At 40.3% G+C, this 21,125-nt stretch overlaps 1 protein-coding gene across 1 annotated transcript in view; it reads right to left on the bottom strand.

The window, feature by feature from the left end:
• The window catches only part of IL1RAPL2 (interleukin 1 receptor accessory protein like 2), a 343,260-nt gene that overhangs the window by 151,866 nt on the left and 170,269 nt on the right, over window positions 1–21,125 (bottom strand). The window contains exons 3-4 of the mRNA XM_059859469.1: window positions 15,344–15,617; window positions 1,064–1,250 (exon numbers count right to left, since the gene is read on the bottom strand). Of these exons, the coding sequence (XP_059715452.1) occupies window positions 1,064–1,250; window positions 15,344–15,617 (461 nt within the window). The remainder of the gene's footprint in view (window positions 1–1,063; window positions 1,251–15,343; window positions 15,618–21,125) is intronic.

Here is a 21,125-nt window from a genome sequence, read left to right as displayed (position 1 = left end):
TGCTAAGGAGAAAAAAATCTGCTAGTCTGCCCATATTACTTTTTTCACACAAAATACTCTTTAAAGAATGTTATTAAGGTTGGTAAATCAAACACTCCAAATTTAGGTTTTAACTAGTTTGTATGTTTCTGTCTGTATTACCTGAACTAAGATTATCCTAAACTCCTACAATCCAAACTCTATTTTCCACAGATTCCACTGAACTGTTCCTGGTGCCCAACTATTTCTGGTTCCTTCTGACTCTCAGCTCTTTATTCTTCTCTACTGTTTCTTGCATCATTAATTGAGGGTATTAGCCCTCAACTAATACACAAGGGCTCTTCAAATATCAGACTTTGACCCCAGTCATGACAACAGGCAACATTTGCCAGACCTTGCTGTGGTCTCATTACCTGATGTTTGCCAGCCAACCCATATTTTACTCATTCTCTTGCTTTCTTGGGGAGCTACCGAAACTCATCACCAATACATCTGCTGATGAAAGTGGTGTATGATACTTGACAATCCCTGGAGAAGGTGCAGGCAGATGAGTTACCTGGAAAGTAGTAAAAGTATCTAACTGACCTCAGTTAAAATGAACTGACTTCATGACAGTTACTCAATGAACCTCAGCAGATTTCAGCGCAGACTCCAGAAGACACTGGTAAAAATTTACAAGTCTTGGTGAAATTAGCTGACAGACTCCATAAAAATTAATTGGCAGCGCAAATGAAGCTGGTGGTGCTGATACACCTTTGGTTCCATTGCAGGTGCCTCCCTTTGTTTCTACTCCAGTGTTGTGCAGGGAGACATCACACCCAGGTACAAACTGGTACAGAGGCACTGTGGTTTGGGAATGGGGTACTGCTGATAGAGAAGTCCTGTGAGCACTCTCACAGAACATCCTCACTGATACTGATTTCTGTGGGACAATGGCTATGCTGGGTAGTTTTACCTGCAAAACTGTCATACTGGGAAAACACTCTCCAGACCAGTCACAAACCACCGATGCCTCAGAGAAAGTCAGCTCTATGCCTCAGACTGAAACAGTGAAAGTTTTGAGCAATAAGACAGCAATAGTTACCTTGTACCACACCACATCTGGCTCTTGATTGGCTGTTTTGTAATCCTCAATATCAGGACAGGAGATTGTCTTTCTCTTAGTGACTTCTGATTTTTCCAGGTATCTGATCTTGCTGTTGTAGCAAAGCCCAGATTCATTCTCAGCTACCGTCAAGGACATGGACACCTTCATGCAATATGTTGAGTTTCTGCAGGGACAGAAAGATGGTTTTGTTTATCCTGTCTTCTTTTCACCATGTTTGTTTTGGCACAGAAAGTTTCTTTGTCAAGCCCTCATTTTCATAAACACTTGAGTGACGCATTCAAATAGTGACAGCCATGCTGTGCATTTCCAGCACAGAAGAATTACTACGAAACATAAAGGCTCACTTCTGACTGTGAAGACTATGAAGAACCTTGAAGAAATACTGTTGACAAGTGATCCAACCCAGCACAGCAGCTCTCTTAAGCTTGCAAGTCTATGAACACAGGAACCTGTTGGCACCTCAAATGTTGGTCAGGAGACACAGTCCCATTTCCTCTGTATCCTCCCCACACTCATCCTTGTTCTCTCCCACCTTCAGGAGATTTCACTCCAGTGTGCAGCTCTATACATTTGAGAAGAAGGGTTATGTGCTAAATGATAAATCACATCACACAGGAAGGATTTCTCCCTGAGAAGGAACCCCTGTACAAAATTCTACAGCACATGATACCGTGGTGGGTTGACCTGGACCAGCTGCCAGCCTCCCACCAGCTGCACCCTTCACTCCCCTCAACGGGATGGGGAGGAGAAAATAAAATGAAAAAGCTAATGTATCAAGACGAAGACTCACCCATTACTGTCACAGACAAAACAGACTTCACTTGGAAAAGAAATGCTTTTATATATTTCGAAATATATCTCTGACACTAGAGATGCTGACTCCTCAACTCCCACCAACTAAACCCAGGACAGTGTTTTTTATTAAAATAAAGTCCAAAATGCTCCATGACAAATCGTCTCTTATATTTCCTTCTGTCAAGGGAGCCTGTAGTTGGGAAGAAAATAAAAAGGTCTACAGGGACACTTCACCAGAGCACAATGCTTCATGCTAAACAAGTCCTGGCAAAACACTACAAATGGGTTCTTATAGAAGGTGTGGCATAAGCAGGCATTGGCAGACAGAGCCATCTGCAAGGCAAATCAGGAGGCAATCTTCAGAAACATCCCATTTTCAGCATCATTAGTGTCATGCATTCAGCAAAACCACAGACTTCGTCCTTCCTTCTCACTTCTCCTCAAAATGCCACCTGTACATCTATGTAATAACACTCGTGGATATTTTGTCCATTCCCTCACCTCTGAGTGAAAAGGCTCACTTTGCACACTGATGTGATGTGTTTCAGTTGAGAGTCTATAATAAAGTCTCATTCTCACAAACTGCACAAAACATATTATTTTACCTGAAAGAAAATTTCTCTGGACTGAAAACAATCCATCATTTTGGGTGGGCTTATATAATTTAGGGAAAATAAGTCAACTTTCTCCTAAATTACCTTTTGAAAAGGGTTGCCCTTCTTGTAGGGAGAAAACAAAACATATTTGAGACTTTTTACAGTACTGAAAATCCACAAAATATAGATACAACCACTCAGTGTAATCATTATGATTAATGATTATTTAGCTTTCCTGAATGACCAAAAGTATTACTGAGTGCAAGTAAGGTCGCATGTACTCAGTAATAATGATCCAGGCTAATAAAAAAAAAAAAGCCTTTGAATAGTTGTCCATTACTTGGTGTTATTTAATAGTGCTGTATTTTCTCCTAACCATCTTGCATTATTTAGACTGCATTTTGAACAGCGCTGGAGGCTACTTCTATTTAAAATGCTTCCTGGAACCACAACCTAAAAATGCAGTATGCTTTTCATTAGTTACAATTAGCATTGAGTAGAATTGAGGAAACTAAGTGCCTAGGGAGTACTATCACTTTTGTTCACACTCCATGACCAAGACAGTAAATCTATTCAGGCTCACGATGAAGAAAGCCCTCACTAAGCCAAAAGCAATAGACTTGAAAGCTTCATGGATGGTTCTTCACCAGCCACCCACATTACTGCTACTGCTGGTAATCCAGAAAAGGGCAATTTCTGCAGGAATGTCAGTGACTGAAGCAGGAGCCTTCCTTTAATCTAGTCAGCTCTGGAAAACAGTGATATTTCAAGGCACGTGCAAAAGGAATCAGTAGTTTGATCAGCCTTGCTGGTTTTCTCAGTTTTGAAGGAGAAGTCTGGGAGCTGAAGTCTGCTAAGTTGTGAGCCATTCCTTGTGTGCTGGGCAAGCTGTTCCCCAAGGCTGGGCCGTTAGATTTCATCTCTCAGTTCTCTGAGCAGCTGATGCATCTGTGCTCATTTTTTCTTGGTGTCTTCCCTGCCTTGTGGGCTCTCTAAAATTGACAGCTTGAGGTAGAACTCAGGAGGGGGAATCACAAAGAGGATTGGTACAACTTTGTTTTTACCTGGCAAGCAGACAGGAACAGGGTGAGCCTGGCCACACAGGACACTGATGGGAGCCCACCTAAAGAGTTCTCTCAGGCAGGCCATAGAGCTGCTGTGTTAGGAAGGCATCCAGTTCTTTCTTCCCAATTGTTTTTAGGAACACTGTGTCCACAAGTGCTCTCCTTTATGACCTGCATTTAAATTGTTTATGGTAAGGGTCTTTTTCTATGATTATTTTTTGGTTGGTAGAGGTATGTAGATAAACTAGCACAAACCCCACGTTTTTGATTTTCTTCTTTCAGAAGCTAAACAGATGGCCTATGAATTATTAAAGGGAGGATCCACTTTTGTACGTGGTCATGGAGCTTGGTGGGGGAGGTCAGTGCTCCCAGCAGTCTCTGGCTGGCAGGAAAGGTTATATGGCCATTTTTAATGAGGAAAGCCAGACACAAGAAGAACAAAAGATAACAACAGCAAAGCTACAGGTAACCTGGGCTTTGCTGTCAAAAACAGTGGCCAAGAAGAATGAAAAGCAAGCAGCTTCCAGGTGGGTGAGGAAGATGCTGGAGGGCTTCCAGTGGCAATTTTAGTATCGTGAGGCCAGGTAAGAAGAGTTGTTTCTAAGTAGCAAATATTGGAACCCACAAGAAAATGTCAGGTGACATTTTCCATATCCATGAAAAGGAAATAAAAGCCCATGGGTCTGGAAGTAGGTCTTTCAACAATTTGTCTTTTCTGAAACATTTCCAAACCATTCATTTTCCATAGGAGTTGATTTCTAGTGGGTTCTAATTCTTTAAGAAGTAGTAGTGGTCATATGGGGAACAGGAAGAGGGAAGGAAAATTGTCTTGAATTTTCACACTGAAACAAAGATCTGTAATTCTCTATTCCAAGGGAATAGTCACACACTGGGCTTACTCTCTTGACTGGATATAGGAAGAAGAGCTTAGCTTTGCCAGAGTTCACAAAGCAGTTTCCTTTGTTCTGGTGGCAAGGCATCTGTAATCCCCAGGCCACCTGGAGCTGGCTCTGAACCACAAACTGAAGCCAGCTTCAAACCAAATAGAAAAACAGAGGGAGAACCGAGGGAGTTAAACAGGTCTAAAAACAAAAGCAAGCAAAACTGTGCTTGGCTTGAATTCGAAGCAAGGACAAAAGGGAAAAAGGGAGGATTAAAGAAATGGATAAGGACAGTTGAAATTGGAGTTTCAGTCCCTATATTATTTTTCATTTTGTTTTGGATTCAAGACAATTAATCAGCCCCAAGGCTGAATTCAAATTAAAGTAAATATTCAAAACTTTTGAAAAAAACCCTTTTTTTCCATTTGTGTTTCTGCTAAGTGAGGGTGGTTTGTTAAAAGAGTCAAGTAGAAATTCTTTGTCTCTAATATGCTTAGAATCACCCCCAGCCACTCCCATTTATTTTCTTATAAAGAAGAAAGGCAGCAGAAACATGGTTCAATATTTTATATCTACTAGATTGAAAAAACCCATCTAATTTTGAACTGCATATTTATGCAAGAGGATTCACACTAGGGTTTTTCCCCTTACAGATTCATTTTTTCACTGTATTGGGTTTTTTATTACATTCTAAGACTTCAGTGGTAGATCGAAAAGCTGGGAAGTGTACTTATCAAAGCAGTGCTCAGGGAACAGCGCACCTCAGGCTTAGATCTCTCTTCATGTCCCTGAACACTCTAGCTATTTTAATGACATTTTTATTGGCTCACTGACTACAGGACTGAAGAGATCAACCTGTACATTCATCTTAGCTCATTTTGAGTTAGAGCAACAACTGCTATGTCTTGGTTTGAAGGACAGGTGTCTGCCAAAGAAGGCAAGAACCTCCCTTAGAATAGAAAATATAACCCACTCTCCTCCAAATTACTATAACTTTGACATTACAGGGCTTTCAGGTGAAGATACAGGACAGTATGTGTATGTATAACCCTGCAAACAGCAGCGCCGGCAGCCCCGGTGAGCAGAGCACAAACCCAGCCCAGCCTGCCCTCTGTGCAGTTCCAGGCACGGCCAGCAGGGGCGCTGCTGGCTCCCGGCCGGGCGGGCTGTGCTGGTTCCCCCGCGCCTGCAGGGGGCGCTGTGGCTGAGCCACGTCTCCCTCAGGCGCTAATGGCGGGCGGGCCGGATGGCGGCATGGCTGCAGCAGGAACCTCGGGGCGGAGCTGGGGCAGCAGAGATGGCACACCCTGGGGTGGGGCAGCAAAAAAACTGTAGCAGAAACTCCTCAGCTGCCGCCACGGGGTGTCCTGCTGGGCAAGGAATGCTGAGTTTAAAATGTAGCTAAAAAAGCCTGAGGTAGCACAGAAAACACCAGGGCTGGGCAGCAGCTGCTGGGTTTCTGCAGGCAGGTGCCACACGCAGATGGGAGACGCGGCCTCTGGGAAGGGATAGAAGGTCAGGGTTCCGGGATTTTTCCCTGAAGAACCTGAGTAGATGGTGAGGGTCCTTTCCAGCAGGATCAGGTTTTAATAAGGTCCCAGTTCAGTGGCTGCTCTTAGAAGCAAAGGCTCACCCACAGCAAGAGAATCAGTACAGGAATTCTCCCCACGGTAGCAGCAATTTGACCATTCCCCTCTGATCTGAGAGTGAGAGAGCGAGATGGGGCAAAGGCCAGCCCTTCACCCTCAGCCAAAATCTTATGGCATCTCTGCCCTTCCAAGGAGAAAACCTCTCAAGTAAGAGAGTAACCAGCAGCACCCTTTTCCCCCTGCCTTGACCACTTCTTTTGTCTCTTAAGTACTGGTTGTTATCATCTCTCAGGTAGACAAAATTCTCTTAAAGAAAAAAAGAAAAAATAAAGAAAAATCCTAACCTCCAACAAGCAGTAACTACACCGCCAACCATCTCTGTGCATCTGAAGCATTATGCACAACCAGATTCACTATTGGCTGCTCTATAAATGTGCTGTTTTATCAGCTCTTAGACTTAATCGAGCATTTGACTGTTTTCCTCTCACTTCGTGGGAGTTTAATAAATTTATTCCTGCCCAAATTTTACAGTTCACACAATGGTTACCAGGTCATGGTTTGATGATCTGCTTAAAGAAAAATAAGTCGCTTATCATAATTTTTCTTCTTCAGATCACACAAATGTAACATCTTAAAAACAACAGGTCATTACTTACTCTTCCAAGGTTTCACTCAAGTCTTAACTTTTTTCACAGGGACTCCCACTCACTCCTACATATTTGGGGTCATTGTCTGGAAAAGATCAATTCCCCACCCATAGTGTAAGTGACAGACAGAGGTTACAAATCACAGACCCCTGAATTTTTTTGATTTTAAATTCTTAATAATTTGTCAAGTGGGCTGACAGTGATGTAGTTGCTCCCTAAACCAAGGGTCAAGAGGCACAGTGATTCTGTGGCTTGTGTGTAGTACCTAGCCTTGGTACTGCTCCAAACACTTCTGTCCTGTATTTTGGTTTCTTGCTACTGTTAACTAATACCAACTCCTATACCTGAAAGGGAGAAATCCTAATTCCTCATTACCATTCCTTTAGCATCTGACACATTTTCAAGATCCCCCTGGTAAAAGAAAATAACACCATAGAACGTAAGAGCTCAGAAATTAAGTGCTAAACCAGCACAACATTACAAATTCAGTGCTCTTATATTAATCTCTACTTCCTCCAACAGAGGAAGAGGTGGTGAATCCAGACAGAGGTACCATTCAAGGCCCCATTCCCTTCAAGCAGAAAAAGTATCTGTGTGGAACTAACCCACCACTCACCCAGAATTTTTATTCTTTATGCACTTCTCTTCTCCTAAGATCCAATCTATACATAAGACTCACTAGAAACAAGACAATTTGACCTTGACTAAAACATACTGCATGCCCCAGGGGGTCATGTTTTACGGTGAAGAAAGGCTATACCCTCTCTATTCAAAAGAAAAGAACTTCTGAGCAAAGTCACTGAAAGGTAATTTTAAAAGGCTCACTTTAATGACAGCTTGAAAAATAGATATCCAGGAATGTCTCCTCAAGTCACCTGTCAACAATCTAGTTCTCACCAGAGCCACTTAAAAGCAAGACCTGTAGTCCTCACTATGAGTTTAGCCATCTTTAGAGAACTTTTGTACTTCTAGATCCTGGGACAAAAAATAAAACATGTTTGGATATGGCAGCTGGGTAGAGCATCTCACAGCTGGGTCTCTTTCACCAAAGCTTAGCTCCAAGTTTAAATTTATTTTGGACATAGTCTTCGGAGGGAAATTGACATAAAAATGTCAGGATGTGCCTACTACAGTCAGCAATACAGCCAGTAACAGCAAGTCCATGATTTGAAAATTTGTGGCTATGATTTGAAAATTCATGGGCGATCTCTAAGTATTTATGTTTCTTAAGTGTGTCTTAAGAAAGAAGAAGAATAAGTGACAACCATCTGATTCATACATGGTTAGGGCCAGGAGGAGCTATTTCTTTTCTGGGTGCCTTCACACACACATGCCTGGTCCCGATGACCTCTGCATTGTGAAAGATGCAAATGAGAAGCAAATCACCAGTCAGTCATTCTAACAGGAACTACCCAGACACAAAGAGAAAATCTCCCAACACTGAAGCTGAATCACACAGGCCAACAGTGTTCCTTGGGTTTGAGGATTTTTTAAACTTGTCATTGATGTTAGTCATTATATGTTAGAATTGAATATATGAAAATACAATACAGAACACAGAAGAAATGCAGAAGCCAAAAGAACACCAAGTTATTGCAGCATATCACACCTCAGTTCATGAACTAGGTGGTCTCTGTCAGCTTTAGCAAAAGAAATCCTGTAATTGGTTGGGTTTGCTCCGGGGGAAAATTTCTTCTTTGTCCTTAGGAATTACAAGGCAGCAAATTGCTTTAAAGTTTGCTACTACAAATGACTAAGCCCTTTTCATTTATTTCCTAATACTTTTCTATTAGAACTTGGATATTAATGTTAAATCACATTGTCTTACTGAAAAGCCCCATTACAAACGACATAAATCTGAGGCACAGGAACTACTGCTCCCAGGACAGTATTAAGAAATTCCCTTCCAATAATTTTGCAATTGCCATACCGTGTTTCTGAGAGGACAGAACGCTTTCTCCTTTATTTTTTCCAAAACACGCACTGTGTGGATTAGCACATCTACTCCTCTATGCTTTTTTTTTTTTAATTAGCTACCTAGCAAACAAAACAAAAGTTGCATTCAAGACACCCACCAGACTTGTCTGCATTGCTAAACCTCAATGATTTTATTGCCTGGACAAATAAAACCTTTGGAGCATAGCCTTCGTTCTGCACATAAGTCCTATTTTGCAGATGCAATGTCGAAAGGCAAGTCCTGCCCTGTTTGTACATGGGCAATTGAGCAGGAAAACCAGTGGATCAGTTATTGTCTCACAGGGTATACAAGGAATGAAAGAATCATGAAATGAATGTCCTTACAATGTGAACTGTTTGAGTCCTACAGCTGAGTGCTCCTGGCTGTGCCTTCCCTTAAAGTGGTGGCCAAAAAAGAAGAAATTTTCCTCCAGTATCACTTACCAAATATCAGTTTAACTCCCTACAGTTCTGTCATCTTGTACTATGGGCATGGTGGATTTCCTCAGGAAGCCTTCCATGTGTCCGTCCACTCAGAGCTCACAGACAATATTTCCTGCTGATGTGTTGTAGTTACAGTTGGTTTCATGGGGATTCCAACAGGAATGATACTGGGTAAGCACATTCTCACTGTTATTTGGAGTACAGAAAGGAAATAAAAACTCCCTGACATGTTGGAGAAGAGATGGCTGGGGAGGGCTGAAACATCTCAGCAGCAGCTCTCCTGCAGGCAAAGTCTGACTGCATGAGGAAGCAGTCCTCCACTCTGCATCCTTTCTCTGCTCCAGACAAGATTTGAAGCCCACCAGGGAAGGCACTTCAGGAGCAACCAGTGAGCTGAAACATTACTGAGACACTGCAGCACAGGGAGCTTTGTTATGACAACCTGTAGAGGCTACAAAGTCAAGTCAGTCATTTTAAAAGAATCTAAACCTGGGACTTCACTATTAGGAAAACTGAAGGATTCACAATGTTCTCATTCTTGTCCATGCCACTGCAACAGGGAAGCCACTGGATGCCCTCCAACCACAAAGCAACATGGATATTTCTGCTTGAAGCCCTAACTGTTCTTGCAGCTTCTCATCAACAGTAAACATTGTTTTTCAGAGTAAGAGAGGATGAACAATTTCTCTTTTAAAGCTTTAGAGGAGGAGGGTGAGTGAGCAGAAATACACATATCACCAGGGAAGAGAAACAAATCTTTGTTTTTCTGCAAAGAATAGATATAACTGATTTCTCTCAATAAAGACAATGTCATCAAAATGATTTGTAGGAGCACCATCACTTTTTACACAATTTTAGATACAAATGTGGAAGCATTCTGATTCCACTTTCCCCTGCATTTTGATAATGCCAAAACATTTTATCTCAGTGATAGAACCTCAAAAAAATTTATTTTATCATGAATCATACTGACTTTATAATGTATCTGCTGTAGCACTGAATTCAAGTATTGAATACTATATCTCACAGGGATTTTGTTTATACAGAATCATTCAATTTTATTGTGGGAAATGTCACCCACTTTTAATGTGTGGCATTTAATGTTAATGCCATACAGAGCCTGGAAAGCCTGTGCCATGCTGAATCCACTTGCTCCAAATGTGAGATGTTGCTACTTCTACAGACAGCTGGGACTGTACAGGAAAGCTGATCATATATCAGTGTGCAAGGCTGAGAGGTAACTATGAAATATGTAATCCATCAGCTACTTAGATATCCAATAATTAAAGACACTACCCCACAAAAAAGTATCATCTTTAAATCTTTCCAGAGTAAGTCTATGAGGGAAAAAAGCATTTGCCAGTAACAGATATGGAATACAACATTCTATGGCTAAACTGGAAGTACAACACTGCATCCAACACATTTGAGCTACAAAATCACCTTTGTCTTGAGCAGTTGAATGCTGAGCAAAGCCAAACATTCTGTATTGCCACCAACAAAATGAAGAACTGCATTAAAACACATATTGTAGGAACCCCAAGAGATGGCTGCAGAGAAAGCAGCCTTATGCCTACACATGTTCACCTTATGACTTAGTCCAACATTTCTGTTTGGATCTGAAAACACACTTTTTCCATGCTGCTCAGAAGCCAGACTTTCAGCACTAAGAGAAGGTGTGCAGCTTTTCCTGGGCTGATGGGTGCATTCTGCCGTCCAGACAGGCACTTGAAACAAGTCCCTAAGGCTGCCTAACATCCTCTGAAGTGAGAGCACACAGGCTGAGCTACAGATTTTACTGCCAGCCCCTCCAGGCTGTCTAAATCTGATTTTGATTTGCTGGTCATGCGCTCCACAGACTTTCAGAAGCCAGAAGGCTTAAAATCTACTATTGCTGTATTTTATTACTGCTCAGAAAGTGGTATCTCAATAGCTCACCAATGGCTCAGCAAAGGCTCAATTCCTCTGTGCATGTCCATAGCAATGCTGCTCTCCATTAAGAACTGTGCACACAGGGATAGAGCAAGGGAAAAAGGACACACATATTTTCCAACTTGATTTGTCAGCAGTTCTCTGGCATCAAATGCTGGTATTAGAGATCTGCAAGCTTATTTCCCCATAGGCATTCAGGGCCCTCACTCCCTTGTTATTCTGCATCCTGTACAAAAATCAAGGCTTAGCTTCATTAGTCAGTTTAATGACCACAAATTTTCACCTCCTGCTCCCCTGCACCCTCTTGAGGCTCAGATTTTCTACCCTTCTGATTCTCGTTATGGGAATCAAATTTATTTCACCAACAGTTAATTGACAGCAAATATGTACTTATGTTTTTTTACTTTTACTGGTTTTATTCTTTAAATCCTGACTACAGTTTGGTTTGGAGCTGAGCCTAGTTAGAAGAAAGTTTCCATGAGCAGTCCCCTGATGAGGGCAAATTTAGGCTAAATTTTGCTGAGATTTCCTCCTCAGCTCATCTTCTATTCTTTCACCAGGTGAAGATGATCTAAGTCGGCCCAGTTCTTCTTCTGTCTTTAAAAATCAGGCTTTTAACACAGAAAAACAAATGTAGTTGTTCAGAGAGCAAAAGTAGATAACAATCTGGCAAAAGACTGTCCTACATACTCAGAACTTTAGGGCCACCCTATGCATTTAGGTTGAGTGTAATTTCCATATTTTGGGTTGATGCTTCATCCCTTTGAAGCTCATCTCCGAATTCTTCAGTGAAGAAGGTGGAATCCAGAGTGCTGATGTGAGAATCCCAGAACATCAAGCTTCCATAACAGAAATGCCAGCAGCTTTATCTGAAAGTAGCATTGGGGGATGCTGGAAGATTAATGGCATATCCAGGGTATGTACTGGAAGGAGACCTCCAGAACACAGCATTTCCACACTGACCACTAAAATCATGATACAAATGTCACAGTATTTACCTGGGAACTGCAACGAAATACACAGCTATCCATTACTTAGGATGTCTTTTGGAAGTAGCAGCAATATCCCTGATTTGACACAGAAAAGGCATCCAAGAACAAAGAAGATCCATGGAATTCACGTGGATTAACTAACACAGCTGGACTCTGCACTCTTAAAGGTCCTTGCAGAATCAAGACCTTTTCATGTGCTTAACACTGGAGAAAAATATCCCACTTCAGTTTGTATCTGAGTATATGAGCTCAATGCCAGAACACATTGTGAGAAGGGAGAAGTAGGTTTTAATGCAACAATAAGTTCCTCCTTTTATATATACACCCCCACACCTGTCTATGGAATAATGTTTAATTGGTTAATAAAGGAGAGGCAACATTTAAATTATGATATCAAATCTCTTCAGTCTGGAGAAGGAACCTCATTTATAAAGGCTGAACTAATACTCCTTAATTTTATGCAGTATTACAGGTTTTTCACAAAACAGTCATTATGATTATTGAAATGACAGTTCTGTATAAGAAAGAATTCACTGTCACATATAATTTTTACCCATCTTCAAATCACTGTCATAGCAGCCTATCCTTCACCTTCTCATACCCGCCCTTTTCAAGCAGGTTCTGAAAAATTCCTTCACACTGCTTCACTGATAGTCATGCCTTGATCCTATGAGCACATGTGAGAAACCAGAAAATGCAGCTTCTTGAAAAACAGGTTTACTTTTTTTAAGAATCAAGAAGAAACATTTCAACGAATAAGAAATTCAGTGAAAAGTACAGTTGACATTTTCCCCATAGAGTTTTCTTATCTGTCATCTTGTGTTGACTTGGAAAATAGTAACAAACTGGGGTGGGGGAGGAGTAAATTAAAGCTCTCACTATTGCCTTCCCCTATCAAGACTGAGTCAGTCATTTCAACCCATGAACTTCTGAGACCAGGACCCCTCATCCCACTTGGCCCTAGCTCCACATCTAAGCATCTCACCCCCCTTGCACCCTTTTGCAAAGACAAGCACAAGTAACAGAACACTTCCAAGGCTGGAAGTGGTGACTTGAAGTGGTGTAACTGGCCACTGGGACATGCAAATGTGGGATTTCATGCTTTGGACAGCACAGGGAGATGTACCAGAGCATCACCTGTCCCTGGTGAGGGGCTGGAAAGACATCAATTTAGAATTGAACTGCTTCTGATTTTCTCTTACAGAACCTGAATGAAAAGTTCTCTGTTGATATAAAGTTTTAAATTTATCTTGAATCAAAAGCATTTTCCTCCCCAGTTTTTTTCTTTCAGCTACCAAACCAAAAAGCTCAGCTATGCATGCAACCCTAAACCCAGTGTTGCACACTGGAGACAGTCACCTCTTCATTTCCACTGCATCAAGTTCTATCTACCCAGCCTGCTAATTCAGACTACAAAAGATGGCATTTGTAACAGAGGTTGTTAATGCTTCTAGAAAATAAAACCATATTCTAAAATTACTGCTCTCATTTGTGACCTCTTAACTTTCATAAAGCAGGTGAATCTGGTTAATGACTAAAATGCAAACATCTGCTTATCCCCCTCAAAAAAAAATGGATTAATAAAGCTGAAATTACACAGCTAATGGTGTGGATAGTCTCCCACAGAAATGTGATCACATTTCAGAACATTAGATCTAGCTCAATTTTAATGAAATTTAAATCAATTACTATTGCTACATCCTCTGCTATTTTAAGCCTCCTATGGTTTCACAAACAATAAAAGGATACATTGCCACACTTTTGGAAGAAAAAAATAATTCATTAAAGGAAGAAATAGAGTCTTATCTGTAACTACTACACATATTATTTTGCACTCTGACATAAATCTGAAAAAGGCAAAAATATCTGTAATTATGTAAAAAAGTTCTAGTCAAAGCAAGGAAACTGCATAACTGACAAGGAAGATCTTGTTGCTGCGTAATGCCTTCAATAAGCATGTCATATAGTTTTTAGCTGAAAATTAGAAGAAGCCATGAATTATTCAAGAACTTGCCCATTTGTTACCAAAACTACTTTGTCATGTAAATGAGCAGAGTTTTGAAATTTCCCAGAAAAAAAGTATGCCCCAGAATTTGATCCAAGATCAATTCTTTATTTTTCACAAAGGATTTGCATGAGAATGTTTCAGAGTATTAAACTAGTTACTTGATTATCACAACAATGACTTCTTATGAAAAAAGCATGGCTCCCTTAAAACACATAAATCACCATCTTCCCGTAACATTTCGAAATCAGGGCCTTCAGGTCCACCCTACCTCTGACAGAGGAGCTGATAAAACTCCAACTCCAAAGGCTGCAACTCAATCCAACTGCTGCATTAGGCAGATATTTCCAATGTTTACACTGGACATTGGTGCCCAGTACAAACCACCACAATCCAGGGCACAATCTTTGATTTAAGCAGCATTCCTCAGGATCACAATGGTCTGAGACAGCTGAGGCAGCAAGAATCAGCAGAGATGGACAGAGAGCAAATTCTGGGTTCTGAACAGTGCTGTTATTTGCTGCAATACTTGCTATGTAATTCATGAAATGTGCCTAATTTCAGTATGGAGCAGCAGACAAGGATGAAGCAAACTTATTATCTGAAACTGAATAGTTTAAAACCAAATCATACAAAGTATCTGTAAACTCCTTTTCATTCAAAACCGGATCATTTAAGGAATATTTATTCATTCATTCTTTAAAAGTCCTCCTTTTTTTTTTATCTTCTCATTTTAGGCATGGAGATGACATCAACATCTACACGATGGAAATCACGAGCTCTAGTACATGTTTAATTTAAGGCTCATCCAACAGTTCCAAGACACTTCTGAGAAATGCATTTTTGTGTCTTACCAAATGAGGTCTGCTTAAATTTATGATAAATCATAATTGTATATTAAAATAAACATTTCTTCAAAACCAGAGAGAACTGTAACTCCCCACGGCCTGATCCCATCAGAATAATTCAAACTGTAACTCTGTAATAACTCAGAGGATTTGAAAGAGAACAGTACTTAAACAAAATACTTCATGATTTAAGAAGTATCAGGGTCTGAAGGTTTACAGAAAATTGAGAATTTGCAAATGTTGTACTTAAAAAAACCAAGTAATTAAGTGAAAGCATATTAATTATAGCTACTTGACTAGGTAACTATAATTACTTGGGAAACTAATTTTGAGACAAAGCATTATGTGAAATATATAATTATGAGAATAAAAAAATTATTATGCATTAATTAGATGTGTATCTAAAGTCTAATGGCTAAAATTAATTTTTTACCCAATATCTAATACTCCATACATTATTAACCAATAATCATTGCATTCTTATTTAGGCTTTAACACAATACTCACCTTAGAACACATGTGTAGAAACCACTGTCTTGCAGTTCAACCGAGTGAAACCATATGGAATCTTCATCCTTGCTCATTCTAACTTCGGAAAATATAATGGGTTCTTCTAAATCTCCTTTGTTTTTGTACCACATAAGCCTAAGACCTGTGCTTTGGGCCATGCTATAATTAGTTCTGATATAGCTGTAGAAAAGGGCACATTTCACTCGGACTGGTTCACCTGCCAAAGCCATGTATGTCTTGAGATCCACTGACCAGTCAATGCAACCATCAACTGAAAGCAAAACAATAATAAAGAAATATTAGACACAGATACATTTTCCAATATAGTGAAAGGCAGCTTGGGAAATGCAATACAGTACATTAAAAGAAGTGGCTTTTGGCATGTGCTGAATTGTTTCAGGGAAATATGAAAAACCTCAAGCAGTTATTGGCAACTAAGGAGTTCCATACACCTTTTTTAATTACATGTAACCGTGAATGTGCAGACAGTAAATATAGCACACTGAGCTTGCTCAATTCCACTTCTTTAGAATATCATTACTTTTATCCCCAAAACACTAATTCTTGATTAAATAAACCAAATGTTTTGCAGCTTAACTACTTGCTTCTGTAAACCAGTTTTGAATTCTCCAATTCCTTGCAGAAAGAAAATGTACATTGGCATCTCATGCCAATCCTCTCCCTTCAAACTTTTCCATCTACCTCTGTTAGTTATGTTATGCAAAAAAAAAATCCCCAAATAACAGATGTGACATTTATAATTTTTCTTTCAAGGCAGTTCCACATAGTTGGGTTTTTTACCTACAGCCTACTCAAACTGTAGAGGTCTGTATTATACATAACAGGATACAATTACAACATGCTGCCTATGCAATCAAACTTAATACAGGAGTCGTTCAAATAAAAAAGACCACTTTTGATGTTCTGTTCAGCAAAAACTTTTGGAACAGCTCTCTTCATACTTCACTTTGAAATGAACATACTTCAGACAGTTTAATAAAAGATCACTTCTCCCTACCATTTTTTCTCCCATTGCTATTATCTTAGCTACAATACAGCCCTAGGACATGCACACATATCAACATATCACATATCAAAGACCTTTTAATTCAATCTTTTTCATTGCTAGAAAAACTATCAGTGTGAAAATCAGCCAAGAATAAAACCAAAGAAAAATATTTCAAAGGCAGATCATCCAAAGGAAAACACAATACCTCATGTTAATAGACTTCATTAAATATGTAGGGGTTAGAATTTATTGATCATATTAAGCTACAAGTAAATGGAACATCTTTACCCTTACTGCAGCACCTCAAATTCAATCAGGTAACTCTCAAGTTGCCTCTTCTGCATTTACAGTATCAATTCTCAAACTATAATTGTTGGATATCCTCATACATTCGTCATTCCATACACATTGTCAATCGCATTCTGTCATCAAGGGATTTTTTATCTTACTTCCCAAACAAAGGTAGTCAGCAAAAATTTCTGTACATGGAATATCAGGTCTGATCCTACTTTTAGTGACTTCTACAGCCTCTAAGTTATGTTTACCAAATTTTCATGTTTCTTTTTAATCATTCAAAAGTAACTGTGACAAATGGAAGGTTTTAATTTTCCCATCACAGTAAATTAGTTTTAAGTGTACTGAGATTACATGAGCCACGTGTTAAACTTGTTGACACTGACGACTTTAATACTTTTCTGGTATATAAACTTCCACATAACATTTTGCTGCAAAACAAAAAAAAAAAAAAACTAACATAAGCTCAGGAGGGAAGGAAAGCCCATTACTCATGACAGTTTTGACAGGTGAAGGGAGATCATGGAGAACCTTTCCCCCCAGAGTGTTTCCTGTTCTTGCCCTCACCCCACAGGCAGGTGCAAAAGCAGCAGTTGTTTGTGCCTGATGACTTTCTTCATCAAAAAAGCCCCCAGATCAACCCTTCACCTAAACTTATGTACACACTGTTCCAGTTAACTTCAATTTTGATTTTCAGTCTCATTTTGCTGACATCCTACTACTTTAAATTAAAACTCATTGCTTTTAATGGCTGCTGTTAATGACATTAACTGAAAGGCCAGCAGCAATTTACTGATGTTCCTTTTCCTCACTTCTTCCTCTGTGTCCTTCCACTAATGGTGCCACACACAATAGGACAAGTTTGGATAATCATTATTTAAAAATCCTGTACTGAAGCATTTGTTCTCAGCGCATCTCCTCCAGGTTTATAACATCCTTCATCATCCTTCACCATGACCAAAGCTGCACATTGTAACTTGAACATGCCCTTGCTGGGACCCCTAGAAACATCGCACTGATCTCCCTCTGTGCTGCTGCTGCGCAGACATGGACAACCTGCAGCAGAGATGGAGAAAGAGCCTGGTCCTCCCAGTCCTACAACCCCATCCAATCCACTTTAACATTAAATGCCTGGCTCTGACACCATGATTTATTTTATATAGGTGACAGGACTTTTACATGAGCAGGTATCATTGTACTCCACACATAGCTTCCTCTGAAAACCTCTGTGCTTTTTAAGTCCTGCTCTTTAGGCTGGTGTGATTTACAGTTGAAGTACAGTGCAGAGCTCACAGCTGCCTTCTCTCAGCAAGGGATGCACAAGGAATGCTGAGCTCTCCAGATGGCTCATCCCTTGTTCTCCAGGACACATAGGTGTTCTCAAAGGTAGCCTCTCTCTTGTGATTTAGCAAAGTCACAGAAGTCTAAGTAGGGCTATAAGTTGAAATGAATACAGGTGTCCAGAACTGGAATTTAGATCCCAACTAATCCAGCTGATCTAATTAATTCAGCCAATGTAATTAATTCTGTCACTCTTGTGTCAATCAAATCCTGTCACATAATCTAATGCTTTCAAATCTGTGCTGGTTCAACAAAGTTAAACCACACCAAAGAATAACTAACAATGAGACACACATGGAAAGGTTGTGGATCAAAGACAGCAGTGCCAGGTTTTCATTTATTTTACAGAGCAGAGTCACAATTAGTAGGAGTTCTATAGTTAGGAGCAGACCCAATACGGAAATCCAAATTTGGAAGCTGAAAATACCCTGCTTCCAATGAAATTTCTCCCATATCCACACCAAAAAACTTGTCAAAGCACAGCTCAAATGAACACTAAGCAACCCATTCAATCTGTGTTATTCAATCTACCTCATCCTCCACTTTCATTTGAAAATTTCTTTTCCCTTCTTGTGTGCACTTCTCTACTATTCTTATTTCAGAATTTGAGTTGCAGAAGTATAGGAAGTACAGTGGAATAGATGAAAGGCATTTGAACAGTAATTTACAACCAGGCCATCAGAGTGGATAAAAACCCTCCCCAACTGTCCCCAGGAGACAACACAATGGTGGGGCCAGTGCTCTATTGGAGGCACTGGACACGGAGACCTGAGCCCAGCATAGCACCTGTATCCCAAGGAGCAAAAGAAAGGGGAGGAAATTCACATTAGAGATTTTTTTTTTGCCTATTAACAGTATCTGAAAGAAAGAATTTGAGCAGCCCACAGGAAGCTGACCCCAACAGGGAGTGGGGTGGAGGGGGAAGGTGAAAGCAGGCAGATGCCCATGGCCCTGTCTGCCCCAGCTGCACCCCTGTGACAGCTCTCCCTGAAGCAGGCAGGAGGGGGTAATTACAGAGAGAAGAGCACACAGGGAACAGAGCAACCAGTCATTATAGTGTTGGTGACATCTGCAGAGGGGGGAAGTCTCACAGATTAAGCTAAATCTTAATTATTGAAGAAAGACTAATCAAACAGGAGATGACTTTTTCCCCTTGCTCTTTTTTTCTTGTTAAATACACAGGTAAGAATGTTTCCTCTTCTGAAGCTGTAGAGGGTAAAATCTAGGTCAGACTCCCTGCACTCACAGGGAAACTGGAATTTTTCCTCTTGCCGTGCTGTCACTCACTGGAGCGTGAGCATTGTTAGATTCGTTTGGAGTATTCTCCAAGCTGTCATCACAAATGACTGGAGCTGCTTAGGTGGAGTTCAGCACTCCAGAACAAAGTTTTCTGTCATTTTTGTTGGGCTGGCTCTCAATATGTAATATGATCAGGTTGGTGCGAAAAATATTAGCATTAGAGAGGCACTTATATAATAAATGCATATACACTATTTCTCTGCTTCTATATAATCACCTGTAAGTGCCTGACTGAAAGTTCATTCAAATTAAATCCTGTCTACTCTGGATGTACTTTACACACTTCAAATAAGATTTTTTTTTTTTTTTAATTTGGAACACTAAGAAAATATGGAAAACACTGTCCCATTTTTATCCCAGGTTCCTAAGGAAAAGTGGTTTGCCCACCTATCTGTCAATCTTCCTCATCCCCTTAGCCTAACTTCTATCCCAACTGATTACATTCAATCATATTGCATAGAACGTGGAAGTGCTCAGGAGTGCTCTCTCCTGCAAGGGTGCAGAACATTGTGTCCTCCATGAGCTGGGAAGCACAACAGCAGTGAACACACTGCAGCCCCACTGGCCCATCCCAGTTACCTTCCCAGGCTACTGCAACCTGAGCAGAAAGTGAATTGAAAATGAAGGCTACAAAACTATTAAGGAAAATATAGATTGAGTTGGCTGACAATAAGTTACTGTACTTTTATGTTAGCAATCACCCAAAGCATGTACTGCATCTTCTTCCTCAACATTTCCTGGTAATTTCCCATTACTCTTATTTTAAATAAATCTAGTTGTCTAGGGAGTCTAGATGCCTTTAAACATGAACCATAATAATTTATAAGCAATTATAGAGGAGCATGTACATCGTCTCTAAGTAATTTGTCTTTCTGATTGCTGTCACATGAATAATTTTTTGCATTGCGCATCTGCCTGTTATAATTTTTATAGGGATCTGTCAGCTACAGCAATTTATATCATGGCATTGTTAAACATGTTTGCCTACCTTGTTACCTGAAAATCTCATTTTAAATTGAAATCATCTACAAATAAATCATTAAAAAAATAATTCACTAGCTCATGTATTAAATTTATTGCTCTGCAAAGCAGGCAATGCTTGTGACTGTAGGTACATAGTCAGAAATAAAACCCCCATTCCTCTAATACAAAATTTATATTTTTATGTATTTGTTAGCTGTAGGACAGCAGAGTCCAGGAACTGATATCCATCATGCTCAGGGTTTGCAGACACACAGCAATGATAGATGCACTCCATTAAGAATGTCCAAAGAGAGATGCAAATTTTTTAGAGCCTTAAAAGAGAGAAATCAGTTATAGCTATGAATTTTTGGCAACTTGGTATTTTCAGATCTTGATTCTGGAGAAAAGGGAACATGCCCTGCATTTCTGCACACACAGTAAACCCTTTAGCAGCTTTGGCTGGATGTGGTTGTCTTGAGGGTTAGGGTGTTGGATCAGCCTCACCATATGTAATTGGTTTCACATCTCTGGATTTTTGACTGCACTGGGCTAATGCTGCTGCAGTGCTTGCAGACCTCTGCCAGCTTCTCATCACAGCCTGGCACATGTGAGACCTGAACATCAGCAGAGCCCAGTGTGTGTCCCCTGCTTCCTCCCAGAGCCCTTCCCTGCTCTTCACACCATGAGCTGCTGGGGACCTGAGCTGCCTAAAAACTGCCAGCAACCACCACACCCTTCCGAGTATTCTTTAAATACTCCAGTGCTCAGAGCCACACACGCTGGTCAGAGAACACATTGCAAGTAACGCTCTCTTTGTGCACTGTTCAAAATCATGGATGTTTCCTCCAAAGCATGGTGAGATGTCTGTGTGTG

Source organism: Haemorhous mexicanus, chromosome 14 (genome assembly GCF_027477595.1).
Source record: "Haemorhous mexicanus isolate bHaeMex1 chromosome 14, bHaeMex1.pri, whole genome shotgun sequence".
Classification (NCBI taxonomy): Eukaryota; Metazoa; Chordata; class Aves; order Passeriformes; family Fringillidae; genus Haemorhous; species Haemorhous mexicanus.
Note: the sequence above shows the minus strand (reverse complement) of the source record. Positions and strands in the feature narration are given on the sequence as shown.